This window comes from Danio aesculapii, chromosome 3, assembly GCF_903798145.1.
Source record: "Danio aesculapii chromosome 3, fDanAes4.1, whole genome shotgun sequence".
NCBI lineage: Eukaryota > Metazoa > Chordata > Actinopteri > Cypriniformes > Danionidae > Danio > Danio aesculapii.
In genome coordinates this window covers 21,677,272-21,692,271 of record NC_079437.1, presented here as the reverse complement: position 1 = coordinate 21,692,271, position 15,000 = coordinate 21,677,272, and the positions used below count along the sequence as shown (strand labels likewise).

The 15,000-nt window shown below is 33.4% G+C and overlaps 1 protein-coding gene across 1 annotated transcript in view; it reads right to left on the bottom strand.

Annotated features, from left to right (window-relative positions):
- LOC130221057 (protein TANC2-like) overlaps window positions 1–8,468 on the bottom strand; it is a 49,254-nt gene extending 40,786 nt beyond the window's left edge. The window contains exons 1-2 of the mRNA XM_056453366.1: window positions 8,281–8,468; window positions 6,309–6,560 (exon numbers count right to left, since the gene is read on the bottom strand). Coding sequence (XP_056309341.1) covers window positions 6,309–6,560; window positions 8,281–8,461 — 433 coding nt within the window. The 5' untranslated portion in view covers window positions 8,462–8,468. The remainder of the gene's footprint in view (window positions 1–6,308; window positions 6,561–8,280) is intronic.
- Between the last annotated feature and the right edge of the window lie 6,532 nt (window positions 8,469–15,000).

Genomic DNA, 15,000 nt, shown 5'->3' with positions numbered 1-15,000 from the left:
ATTATTATTATTGTTATTATTATTATTATTATTATTATTATTGTTATTATTATTATTATTATTATTATTGTTATTATTATTATTATTGTTATTATTATTATTATTATCATCATCATCATTATAATAATTTTAATATTAATATTACAATAAAAATATTAAGCAATAACAATATTATTATATCATATATTATTACTTTTTTAAATAAGTAACATTATTTTTTCTACCTGTCACATCACATTTATCTATAATAATAATAATAATAATAATAATAATAATAATAGAAAATTATAATTGTAATAAGTAAATAATAATAAGCTTATTTAACAAAATTATAGGTAATTATCAATAAAAAGATTATTAATACAATTATTATCATCATCATCACCAGTATTATTATCATTATTATTTTAATATTAATATTCCAATAACAATATTAGGCAATATGAATAATATTATAGCTTTTTATTATAACTTATTATAAATAAAGTAACATTGTTTTCCTACCTGTCACATCTGATTTATCTATAATAATAATAATAATAATAATAATAATAATAATATATTTTTTTATTCTAATAAATAAAGAATAATTTTAGCAAAAATATAAAAAAATTATTAATATAAATATTATTAACACAATTATTATTATTATTATCATTATCATTATTATTTAATTATTATTGCAATATGAATATTATTTACAATAACAATATTAAGCAATAACAGTTATTATAGCTTATTATTATTACTACTTATTATAAATAAGGGGTGACACGGTGGTGCAGTAGGTAGTGCTGTAGCCTCACAGCAAGAAGGTTGCTGGTTCGAGTCTCGGCTGGGTCAGCTGGTGTTTCTGTGTGGAGTTTGCATGTTCTCCCTGCGTTCGCGTGGGTTTCCTCCAGATGCTCCGGTTTCACCCACAGTCCAAAGACATGCGGTACAGGTGGGTAAGTTAAATTGTCCGTAGTGTATGAGTTTTGTGGATGTTTCCCAGAGATGGGTTGCAGCTGGAAGGGCATCCGCTGCGCAAAACACATGTGCTGGATAAATTGGCAGTTCATTCCGCTGTGGCGACCCCGGATTCATGAATGAATGATTATAAATAATTATAAAAATAAGTAACATTTTGTTTTCCTACCTGTAAGCTTAAAAAGCAAGCAAATAGCCTAATAAAACTTTTAACCCTGTCTTGTTCAGTTAGATTTTATTGATCACTTTTTGTCAGTTTACTTGATCTTATATTAATTATGGTGGCTTGAAAAGCCAGCATATTGTTATCTATCTTAAACTTATTATTATTCTTCTTCTTCTTCTTCTTCTTCTGAGACTAATTTCTAAGTGTATCTCCTCCTAGGCCTTTCAAGCTACATACTTCAAACTTTCGTCAAACCTTCAAACTGGTCTGACTCGGGTTGCTATATCTTTTCTAACTGATCCGACATTGGGTTTTCCGAAAAACGACCCAGAAAAATCCCAAAAGTCCCATTGACTTAACATTGGGTCAACTTTGTGAGCTCATAACTCTGCATCAGACTGTCCTACAGACTTCTAACTGGACTCATTTAACTCAGTCTAGCCAGCAGCCAATAACTGATGACTTTTTAACTTACTAGCCACTCCCTAGCAACCACTTACAGCACCCTAGCAACTGTCCCATAGACTTCCATTGTAAAGACTCCCATTTACTTAACATTGGATCAACCTTTGTGAGCTCATAACTCTGCATCAGACTGTCCTACAGGCTAGAGTCTGGCCTCATTCAACTCAGTCTAGCCAGCAGCCAATCACTGATTACCTTTAAACTTACTAGCCACTCCCTAGCAACCAATTTCAGCACCCTAGCAACTGTCCCAGAGACTGTGACTAGCTATTCTAACACACGCTAACAGTTTAAAGTTCCTACTGACATGCTAATCTTGCTAGAAAGGTGCTAGCAACACGATAGTGACATGCTAGTTATGCTAGTAACATGCTAATTCATGCTAGAATCATGCTAACAACATGCTAATTCATGCTAGAAACAAGCTGATTCATGCTAGAATCATGCTAGTAACATGCTAGTTACATGCTAATTAATGCTAGAATCATGCTAGTTACATGCTAATTCATGCTAGAAACATGCTAGTAACATGCTAATTCATGCTAGAATCATGCTAGTAACATGCTAATTCATGCTAGAATCATGCTAGTAACATGCTAATTCATGCTAGAATCATGCTAGTAACATGCTAATTCATGCTAGTAACATGCTAATTCATGCTAGAATCATGCTAATAACATGCTAATTCATGCTAATAACATGCTAATTCATGCTAGAAACATGCTAATTCATGCTAGAATCATGCTAATAACATGCTAATTCATGCTAGAAACATGCTAGTAACATGCTAATTAATGCTAGAAACATGCTAGTAACATGCTAATTCATGCTAGAATCATGCTAGTAACATGCTAATTCATGCTAAAAACATGCTAGTAACATGCTAATTCATGCTAGAATCATGCTAGTAACATGCTAATTCATGCTAGAATCATGCTAATAACATGCTAATTCATGCTAGAAACATGCTAGTAACATGCTAATTCATGCTAGAATCATGCTAGTAACATGCTAATTCATGCTAGAATCATGCTAATAACATGCTAATTCATGCTAGAATCATGCTAGTAACATGCTAATTCATGCTAGAAGCATGCTAATAACATGCTAATCCATGCTAGAATCATGCTAGTAACATGCTAATTCATGCTAGAATCATGCTAGTAACATGCTAATTCATGCTAGAATCATGCTAGTAACATGCTAATTCATGCTAGAATCATGCTAATAACATGCTAATTCATGCTAGAATCATGCTAGTAACATGCTAATTCATGCTAGAATCATGCTAGTAACATGCTAATTCATGCTAGAATCATGCTAGTAACATGCTAATTCATGCTAGAAACATGCTAGTAATATGCTAATTCATGCTAGAATCATGCTAGTAACATGCTAATTCATGCTAGAATCATGCTAATAACATGCTAATTCATGCTAGAAACATGCTAATTCATGCTAGAATCATGCTAATAACATGCTAAATCATGCTAGAATCATGCTAGTAACATGCTAATTCATGCTAGAAACATGCTAGTAACATGCTAACTCATGCTAGAAACATGCTAGTAACATGCTAATTCATGCTAGAATCATGCTAATTCATGCTAGAAACATGCTAGTAACATGCTAATTCATGCTAGAATCATGCTAGTTACTTGCTAATTCATGCTAGTAACATGCTAATTCAGACTCGGCTTTTCAAGCCACCATAAAGTTTGTCCTCAAATTTTAATATCTAGTTTCTTCTATAACACATATGCACACACTGGCACGTGCACAGAAACTACAGTATAGGGTGCTCAGCTACTGAATTTAACACTATTTTTCCACATGTGGATCCAAACCCAGCAGCAGAAATCAGAACTAATCAATAAAAGCTGGCGGAGATCGACAGCCCTCGTCCTTGCTTTGCAGCATCAGGAGCTCAAATGGCCCATAAAGCGGAGAAGAGGCCACTTCTATGGTCTCCCAGTAATCGCCTTTACTGACCTTGACATTTGAAGGGAATTGGAAACACGTGTGTGTTGACTTTTAGGGTCTGGATTATGTGGGATATTTCCTGTATCTGCAGTTTAGCGTTCATGAAGAGAAGTGTTCAAAGAGCTTTGGCTGAATGAGCCGCACACTGAGCTCACTCTAAATATTCAGCCGCACTGAAGGATGAATGAGAGACATTGTAACTTACAGCTTTGACTGCTCGACTGAGTCTTGACCAGCTCAGCATAATATATTTACAGAGGCTGAATTATTAAAATGACTGAATAGAGGCAAAGCAATAAAAACAGCCAAAAGGTGAACCATATAATAATAATAACAATATAATAATTATAGTCAGCACGGTGGCTCAGTGGTTAGCACTGTCACCTCATAGTAAGAAGTTCACTGGTTCAAGTCCCAGCTGGACAGGTTGGATTTCTGTTTGGAATTTGCATGTTCTCCCCGTGTTTGCTAGGATTTAGATCCTATTTTAACGTCAAGAAATTTGAATAAAGAGACTTGTAACGAAACTTGAAATAATGTGTATATTGTTTATGTTTTAGATTTTTTTGTTATTTTGTTTTATTTTGTATATGGTTTGAGTTGTTGAATGAATTAAGTTATTGTTGGTGACTTTATTTTTGATACTGAGATTACAAAGCCTACCGGATATATGACGCGTATTGTAATGGACGTGAAGCAAAGCACGCCAGGCATGAAACGCTAGGTGAAATACGTCAACAATGCATGAGTATATATGGCTGATTTACATATTCCCCATTCATGAGTTTTAACACCTGGTTTAAGGGAAAATAAGGTAATTTGATTTATTTAATTTATTTAAGATTAATGTTTGAATTTTTGATGTTGGATTAATGTTTCAATTATTGGGATTCAATTGTGATTGTTTGATAGTTTGCTTGTTTGTTTTCTCTCTAGTTCTTTTGGTTATTCATGATGCAATGTTGTGTAAAGCTTCAATGGAATGTGACTAATAAATGAATTGTGAACCATTCAAGTCACCTTTTAATCATCTTTTAACCAGAATGCTACAGTAAGAACTTATTTCGTCGATCCAGCAAACTTGTCAACACGATGAACTGCTTTATAGGATGATTTGTTTGGGGAAAAAAGGCGGCGTTGCTCCTGCTGGCTTTTCTGCTATCGACTGTGTTGGGAGCTGCTCGATCGTCGCGGCTGAGGATGGATCAAAGGTCGACTAGTCAAAGGACTCAGCTCAACGTGTAGCAGGCAAACGGGTCTGATGAACTGGAAAGGAAGGGAAGTCTGGTTTGTTTACATGGACTGCAGTGAGTACTCTGGATTGAACTGTTTATCAGATGAATTCTGAAAGGACAAATTTGTATTTATATATTTCAATTTTAACATACCTACACATTTCTTTTCTTACTGCTGGTAAAAAGATGATTTTGCATTATAGGTGCCCTTTAATACTTAAACACAGCTACTACCTTACTAACTATTATTAAAACCACACTCCTACGGCACATTGCAGTGGGCCTCAAAATTGCTGGGATTCGGATCCTATTTTAACGTAAGGAAACTTGTGTTTATATCACTCCAATATGACTGTAGACACAACATACCTACACATTTCTGTCCTAACAGCTAATAAAAAATGTTTTTGCATTATAGGTGCCCTTTAATCCCTAAACACAGCTCCTTCCTTATTAACTATCAATAAGCAGCTAAATAGTAGTTTAATGAGCTAAAAGTATTAGTTAATAGTTTATTGCTAGCATGAATTGTACATTAAAATAAAGTGTTGACAAGCTTTTATAAAAAGAAATTTCTATTCAAAATTTGACTCACTTTTCTAAAGCAATACTGCAAAATGCACATTAAAACAGATGGACTCTCAGATTTTAAAAACACTTCACTGATTTAAGGTTATTGGAATTCACTGTCATTATTTATGCAAAGCATCATAGGGTGTAGGAAAAAAGTGGATCTGGAAACACAGTTATAGAGAGGTAAACAGTACACAAACTAAATAGTATACAGTAGTGATGATCCGATCAGGATTTTTGCAGCTGATACAGAGTACCGATTCCTTGTCAAGTTGCTTGGCCGATGCAAAGTACAGATTCCGATGCTTTAAGCTTTATAATACTTAAGTGGAGGTCTCTCCGTACCTAAGAGAATAAATTAAGGATGCTCCATATAATCCCTTAAACACATCTCTTATAATTATTTAGGTGTGAACATGTCAAAAATAATTGGTAAGAAAAATGAGTAACAATGCAATTTGAAAACAACATGCCTCAGTCAAGAAAAAGTTTGGAGTGCATATTTGATGCATAGGAAGTTAAAATGCAAACCTATAAATCCATTACTTCTTTACTAAAAGGAAATAGGTCCATAAACTACTGTTTAATGCAATTAGTAAATTACAAGAAGTTATTTTATTAAATATGTTAAAATACAATTTTTAGATGTTGTTTTTTTTAAATGCATCTAATATTTCCAGCCAGGTTTTAGTGAACTTGCATTATTGTCAAAAACACAGAACTTTCAGTTCTAAAAGTCCTACCTCATCTCCAACTAACACAAACACTTGTGATCGGTTCATGAGATCAGCGAGTACTGGCTCATCAAATGTGATTATCGGCTGATACCAATCTCCGGCCGATCGATCAGTGCATCCCTAGTATACAGTCAGCAATACAGTATTGTTAATGAAAGTGGTAGAGGAGCAAACACTCACCAGCCACAGAGTTGGGCCGGGGCATGAGGTAGAGCGGGATGGAGTGAGCGGAGTGAGACACCGAGTGCTCCAGGCTCCTCTCAGGGATTTTATTGAGGCTGTATGTGGAGGCGGCCATGTTTTCATCCACCCTATAGAGAAAGGAGTCCGTCCCCATTGACTTTTGTGCCTGCCAGAGTTTCAGACTGCCCCGCGATCCCTCGCTGTGTTTGCCTCCGTGCTCCGCATTCTCTGAGTAACTCGTGAGCGTTGCTGTAAACAGATAAGATTAGATTTTTTTTCATTGTGTTCATGTATTTCACTGTTGTCAAACATGTTGCCCATAAATCCAATTAATCCAATTACTATCTATAACTTTAATATAAAACAACAAGAAATAAATGTTGAATACATTTAATTAATACATTAAAACACTTTATTTTAAGATGTACTTACTATAGTAATTACAAATAATTGTGTATAGTTACATGCAACTAACTCTAAATCTAATCCTTATCCTAACACTAACCATATAGTAAGTACATGTAATGAATTGTTATTACTCAGTAGTTAAATGAATAGTTACACTGTAATAAGGACACTAAAATAGTGTGTAACCAAATATTATTTAGAAAATTAAAGTGTGTTCATTACAGATTCAGTTCGCTGGTTCGTTACATTCATAATAATGCCTTGTATGAGCTGTTTTTTTATTTTATTTATTAATGTGAAATAATTAACTACTGTAACATCACACTGCTGTTTTCAGATCTAATCAGTATGCATCAAACCTCTCACAGAGTAACATGTGCAACTGCTAATGGTGGCTGTCTTGTACCAAAGTGTAAGACCTCTTTTGGTCAAACTGTTTTCTCTCTTAGAGAACCAAATTGTGGAATGATTTACCTGTTGGACTTAAATTAAAAAGTAATAAAAATATTTTTAGTACTTAAAAAGTGGTTAAAAACAGAACAGCAGTGTTTACACAAATAGTTTACTATGAGTTTGTTGATCATGCTGCCTTTGCTTTTGACTTATAGCAATTTTATGTAAAGAATTATAATGTTTATGTGTTTTAATTTTTATGATAGTTTATATGCATCTATATTATTTCATTTTAGATCAAGCCTCCTGTGGACAGGTGTTGAGAAGTAGCTAGTCAGCTAAAACATCTAAACAAATGCATTTAGTTGTCCAGTGTAATTGTGATGTCCATGTCAAAATAAATAAATAATAATAAGTGCAGTTTCTCTTGCAGATTGTAATTGAATATGAACTGAATCTATACAAAAATTCAGGAAAAACAGAATTAGTTTTAGGAAATTTATATTTAAACACAGCATTACCTGTTTTTGATTTCATTCGTGAATAAATTAATCAGACAAAAAAAAAAAAAAACGTAAGATCAATCCAAAAAAATAGTACACCCAAATTAATATGTTGTGGAGAATATTAAACACAATTTTAATAAACAGGAAAAATCAAGAGAAACATAAAAAATATATAATACTTAGTTGAAATTTTGTAGTTGGTAATTATTAATATTATATATATATATATATATATATATATATATATATATATATATATATATATATATATATATTTATTTATTTATTTATTTATTTATTTATTTATTTATTTATTTTTTTTTATATGTAATATCTTTCTATTACTAAAAATGTTAGGTCACCAAAGTCTTATTTTAATGAATATAACTTTTAAATGAACAATAAAACTGTTTTGTTTAAATGCATCAAAAATATTGGCTACATTTACTGAGAAATGGATAAAAATATTCAGCTTAATTATGCTGAGCACAGGCCTAAAGTACCAGTATAAATACACACTCAAAATATCATCTACATATACTTACTAAAAAAATCTGGTTTAATATGGTTAATGACATGTTTAACAAGTTAAATCCTCAACCTAATTTAAGTTTGACCCCCTGATGTACATATTTATATTATTTTCCAGATCAGTGCGTCACCTATAATGCCGCTGTCCCGGCTCTCCAGTGTGGATGTTGGACTGGTGATGGAGCCGTAAGCACAGTCTCGGGTGCTCATATTACCCGGGGCTCCAGCAGGCAGAGTGGAGCAGGGGCTTCCAGCAGGAGGAGAGGCTGTGCTGCTGGCCAGACTGGAGCAGGGGCTGATCCTCTGGGTCATGGAGAGGCACTGAAACACAACACAAGACAACACACTTATAAAGTATACTAAATTACAAATTTAGCCATATTTTTGTCAGTAATAAACAGTAAATTTATTTATTTGGCCAAACCTTATTTAATATACAATTCACATTATAAACAAACCATTAACTAAGACTTTTAGCTCAATAACTTCTAGTTAGCTGCTTATTAATACAGGGGCAATACTTGGGTTTAGGTAGGATTACAGACATAAAAATTTAAATCATACAATGTTCAATGTATAAATGTATAATGTGTGTCATACTTTATAAGTGCTTATAAAATGTTATTGTTGTAATAATAGGTAAAATGGTGTTATCTGTCACTGAAAATAGTGTTATTATTTATTTTATAATAATAATTTAAAAACATAACTACTACGACAACAACTACAATGACAACAACTACAACTACTACAACAACAACAAATACTGCTGGAACAGCTACTATAGAAACCAACTACTACTACAACAAAAACAAGAACTACTAATACTACAACTACAACAACAACAAAAACAACTACTACTACTACAACAACAACAACCACTACTACTACTACTACTACAACAACAACAACAACAACAAAACAACAACTATCATAACAACTACAACAACAACTTCTACAACAAAACAACAACTATTACAACAACAGCAACTACTACTACTGCAACTACAACAACTGCTACAACAACTACGACTACAACAACAACAAGAACTACTATTACTGCTACTACAACAACAACAACTACTACTACTACAACAACAACAACTACAACAACAACAACAACAACAACTACTACTACAACAACAACAACCACTACTACTACTACTACTACTACTACAACAACAAAACAACAAATACTACAACTACTACTACAAAAACAACCACTACTACAACAAAACAACAACTACAACAAAACAACAACTACTACAACAAAACCAACAACAATAACTACTACTACAACAACAACAACAACACTACAAAACAACAACTAATACAACTACTACTACTACTACAACAACAACAAAAACAAAACTACTACTACTACAACAACAACAACAACAACACAACAACAACTACTACTACAACAAAACAACATCAACAACTACTACTACAACAACAACACTACAACTACTACTACAACTACTACTACAAAAACAACAACAACAACAACAACTACTACTACTTCAATAATAATGATCATAGTCCTTTATGTTGCATTCTAGTTCCTTAATTATTACTAATAAATTTTGCATCATAAAAATCTCATGTAAATAACAATAGTGCATTGCTATAAAATGTAAATGTTCATAGTACCACCAGCAGCAGCAGTAATATTATAACCATATGATTATTATTATTATTATTATTATTATTATTATTATTATTATTATTAATTGCAAAATAGCTATTTACCCTTAACAAAAGGCATAACAAAATAACTAATTATGTTTTATTAAATATACCATAATGGGGCATCACACTATTTTCACTGTATTTTCATTTATTAGACTCACATTTTGCCTACCCAGGACACAGATTTACAGCACAACATGTACATTTCCCCCCAATAAACACCTTGCATTAGCTAAAGGTTTAACAGAATGAATATAAGTAAATCATTTGTAAAAAAAACGCTCTTTAAATAATCCATTAACTTCAACTGCGCAATTCACACAGAAACACAGTGCTCGAATTATTTATTTTGCTGGTGTTTCATGAATTTATTGTTACGCAGCAGAAATACAGCATACCAAAGGCTCTCTTTTAGATCAGTGCACCAATGCGTATATATGAGAGTCGTATTCCAGAAAAGCAGCATTGCTGAATGACTTTCACACAAAAAACTGCCCACAGAAGTGGAAATCTGCTGACTGCTATTTAATGATACAGTGCTGTCCCATATTTCTGCTGAGGACTGCACACTCATGTGGAATTATCTCTTTTTATGGCCTGGGCTGACTTCAACTATTTTCCACTGTGACTCAGTATTATGCAATTTAATACAAAGTTATTGACTTTATGGTATATGACAGAGAGAGAATGTTGAATTTAAACCCATAACCAAGTGGAAAGGGGGAGAGAAATTAGGATTATTTTGGCATATTGTGGTCGGCTACAAGACATAAAAACCGACCAGAATGGTGGATCGTTTTACCCAATGGGATGAAAGAGTGAGAATGACAAAGTGAAAAACATAAACAGACAAAAGAATGATAATGAAAGAGTTGCAGGGAAAAAAGGTATAGAGGGAGTAGAAGAGACATGGAAAGAATAAGTGGTTAAGAGAGTTCATGTCTGATTCCGAGTTTGTGGCGAAGGCCACATTAATGACCTCATACAGATGAATATGAGCTTCAGTGAGTCAGTGTCTGTTCAAAAGTTGTTTTAGAGAATGCTTTTTCTTTTTTTTTTGCAACCCAAATGGGATCATAGTGCAAACCAAATGGATGTTCTTTCATAAAAACAACAGTTTCAAATTGGAAAATGAGATTAAAAGCTAAATAAAGCCGCAAGTTGCAATGAAAGTACATTTGAATTATACAAATTCTTTGGAAGTCAATGGCAGAAATGCATTGATTGCAATTTCTTGGCCCATTTTGATTTCCGATTTTTGGGAAATGTGACAAACCAATAGATTTTTCTTCTTCTTAGACCTATAATTTGCAGCATATATAAATATAAATCTAACATATACGGTTCTGGCAATGGAGTTGAGGATCAAAATTAGACATTTTTACAAGCAGGGGCAAAACGGTAACATTAAGGGCAATCCAAAAAGAGTAGTCAGGTCACAGGCGAAGAGATCAGTACAGGCTGCTAATGGCATAAACAATACACAAGGCGAGGGTCAGGAAAACAACAAGGAAAAAAAAAGACATGGAAACGTTTCATAAAGTTACAACAACAAGACTCAGCAAAGTGTGTGTGTGTGTGTATGAGGTGAATATAAAGTTCGATAATCATTTCATGATCAGTTACCAACTGTGTGTGTGTGTGTAATTAGGGGGAATCAGGAACTGGTGTGTGTGAGGTGCATGATGGTATTTGTAGTCCAGTTCAGTGAAAGATCTGTAGTTCTCCAGCAATCTGCAAGGACTAGATAGCTAATGATCCTGACGATAAATATAAATTATGCAAAATTAATGTTTTTTTAAATTGCAATTGTAAATATGAATCATTGAAATAAACAGTAGTTTTCCCCAAACTGCAACATCACTAACAAAACATATAATTTTCCATTGTTAGCAACTTTAACTTTAAAATATATATATATTTTCACGAAAGTCCAGTGACTATAAGGTTTGCTTTTTAAATAGGTTTTGAATAATATTTTAATGTAGTTTTGTACTTTGCTGGCCCCTGTCGACGAATTCAAATTCAGTTGCCTATGGGAGAAATGACTAGTAATAATAAATGGCAGAAAACGGTCAAACTACTTTCGCTACGAACAATCATTTTCATGACTATACATAAAAAGAAGAAGAATATAATAAGGACGTATCAGTTTGCAACATTAATCAGCATAACAAGCTGTTTTTAATGTCTAAAAATCAATGGAAGTGAATGAGACTGGAAGTGTCAAGCCAATATACGGGCAACATGGTAGCGCAGTGAGTAGCACGATCGCCTCACAGCAAAAAGGTTGCTGGTTCAAGCCCCGGCTGGGCCAGTTATCGTTTCTGTGGAGTTTGCATGTTTCTTCCAGGTGCTCCAGTATTTAATTTTTTAATAAACTAAATTGGCCGTAGTGTATGTGTGTGAATGCAACAGTGTATGGATGTTTCCCAGTGTTGGGTTCCGACTGGAATAGCATCCGCGGTGTAAAACATATGCTGGATAAGTTGGCGGTTCATTCCGCTGTGGTAACCCCCGATTATAATTGTTATTACAACATTTTCATTATTAACAATTAATAACAATTGTTATAAATTGTTGTAATAATATTGAAATTGGCCAGATGATCGGCGTTTCACCAGTAAAACCAGGGTTTAAAAAAAGAAAGGTGAGTAAATAATAACCGAATTGTAATTCTGGGTTAACATTCCCTTATAATATCCCTATTTAACAATAATCAAAGCTTATGTGCTTACATACTTGAGCAATTTGTAGTTAATTCAGCCAAAAAAATAAAACAAACTCTACTATACACTAAACTAGTTTATTTGTTTATTCATATGTTTGTGGTTTTATTCGATATACCTTCACCTTGTGTTATATGAGAAATATGTTGTATAACACATTTTATCTTTTTTATTTTATTTCCATTATCAATTTTTTTTCTCTCTCAATGCTTAATTTATAATAATTGTTGAGTTGACCTTGTGTTCAAAATATTATTTTAGTATTGTTTAGATATTCTAATAAGTCATGAGACCATAGAGTTCAAAAGAAACTCCAGATGCGCTGATCTGTTACCCTGATGAAGGCAAGTGTTTCCTAAAATGCATAGGCACAGTTTTAAGAAATAGCCATGTAGCCAAGGCTTTTTTTTTAAAAAAACTTCCACATTTTTGGAGTGCCTCGGACTTACTTTTTCTGTTTATTCTGATGAGTCCCTTACCCAAAGAGTACCAACACATTAATTAAGCTAACCCTGTGCACTTTTTGTTGCAACTCCTTTACAGCACAAATTTTTCACTGTTTTCTAAATCTAACAGTACTTTTTGCGAGGTAGTTGATTGGTGTAAACTGTTAGTAAATCTAACTGTATGATGCCTACCAGTTTTTTATTGGCAAATCCACTTTAATTTCCTAGTGCAAAGCTGTTTTAATGTTTTGATTGTACTTTCACACCACCAACATTGGAATGTCTTTTAAGATTGACTGAAAACCACTCAAAACTAAAAATACTTTACACTTCCGTCACTATGTACCAGCCAGATTTTGGGTTCAATAACTTTCCTTTAATATCCGTCCAAATAGCTCAGTCTACATCTTTTGGTGTAATTCAGGATTCGGTGTGCGTGGGAGAGATTGGCTCTGAATGGCCTTTCGGTGACCATGCTGGCCTGGCAGGGTCTGCTTTCTGAAATAGCTGTATGGATGTCTGAGCCGATCAGCTGTGGCTGTGGAAGGCAGGAGTCTTGTGTTGTGCCATACATTCCTACTCTCAACTATGTGTCGGATCAATGAGGTTAAACTGAACCGTGAACAATTAAGAGGGAATGAAACGCTTCTGATTCTAACCAAGGGAATGTGAGACCGCATCCAATAAGAACTACATTCAAGAGTTCCGAGAATGAAAGCCGCATGAAATAAAGACTAATGCCAGGCTCAGATGAACTCATAATGAAATCTGGATAAAGCACACTTACTATGAATTTCTTGCCTCAAATCACAACACATGGAATAAATCGATTTATTAATATCATTTACTTATTGTTATACTAATTATTTGACCAACTGCCACTTTAAGCAAAACACGTGAAATAAAGTAGTTCCATCTTTGACTGCCACACATTAGCAGATAATATGCAGTGAGAATTAGAAGTAATCAAGATTTCATCTCTGATTCTGAGGAATCAGGCTAAAAATCCTGTAGGCTTGAACTGAAATGTAACCAGATGATATGCAAACTACATTTCTCTTCGTGGTAAAGCACACCAGCATCTGTTATTTAGGTTAGATGAATAAGCATTGTAAAAAACATTCTGACCAGTGACCAGCTTTAACCCTGTTTGATCCTTATTTTTGAAATCTCACATGTGGTTTTCACAGTCAGAAAGGGACGAACACCTATAGATCTATTAACACCCTAAGATTATTATGTAGTAAAATAAATCTAATTCATGTCTAACAATACTATTTAAATACAATAAGTTTTGTTGTAATAATTAATATTTATTATTTAATTTATATATTATAATTTTATTTATTATTGAAAACTATGGATTTTTTAGGGGGAGATGTTGTATTTGTATTTCTGCAAACTAAACATTTGCAAAACATTTCCCATTCAATTCCTATGATGGTCATTTTTGACTGTGAAGGCAACAAGTGTGATTATCTTTTTTACCATTTTCAACTCTCAAACCATTTAGCATGCTTGAAACTTGGCCTCAATTTTTTACGATTCACATACTAAATGCCAATAAATTCCAGGAGTTTTAGACCACTCCGATGATTCTGCAATTTTTTAAAATTCAAAATCCAAAATTTTCAGCCTAAAATGACCCGAAGACTACCTCAACTAGGAGTTACAGTATATAAGCTTGTGGGAGTATGGTGTACATTTTAGTACATCCACAGACTTTTTCCATTTTGACGACAGGCATAACATCTCAGATTATAAGCTTAGCTATGTGATGAAACTGCATAGTGACCCTAGGACTAGCTTTAACCTGAAGAAACACACAATCAAGTGTCAGCTCTTATATATGAATGGGTGAAAAAGCCTTAGATGAAAAGCATCAGACCAAAAGGCACTGGATGAAATGGCATAAGACAAAAAGTAACTGGATGAAAAGGCAAATGATACAAACAAACCGTTTCAGTTAAACAAAATTATTATC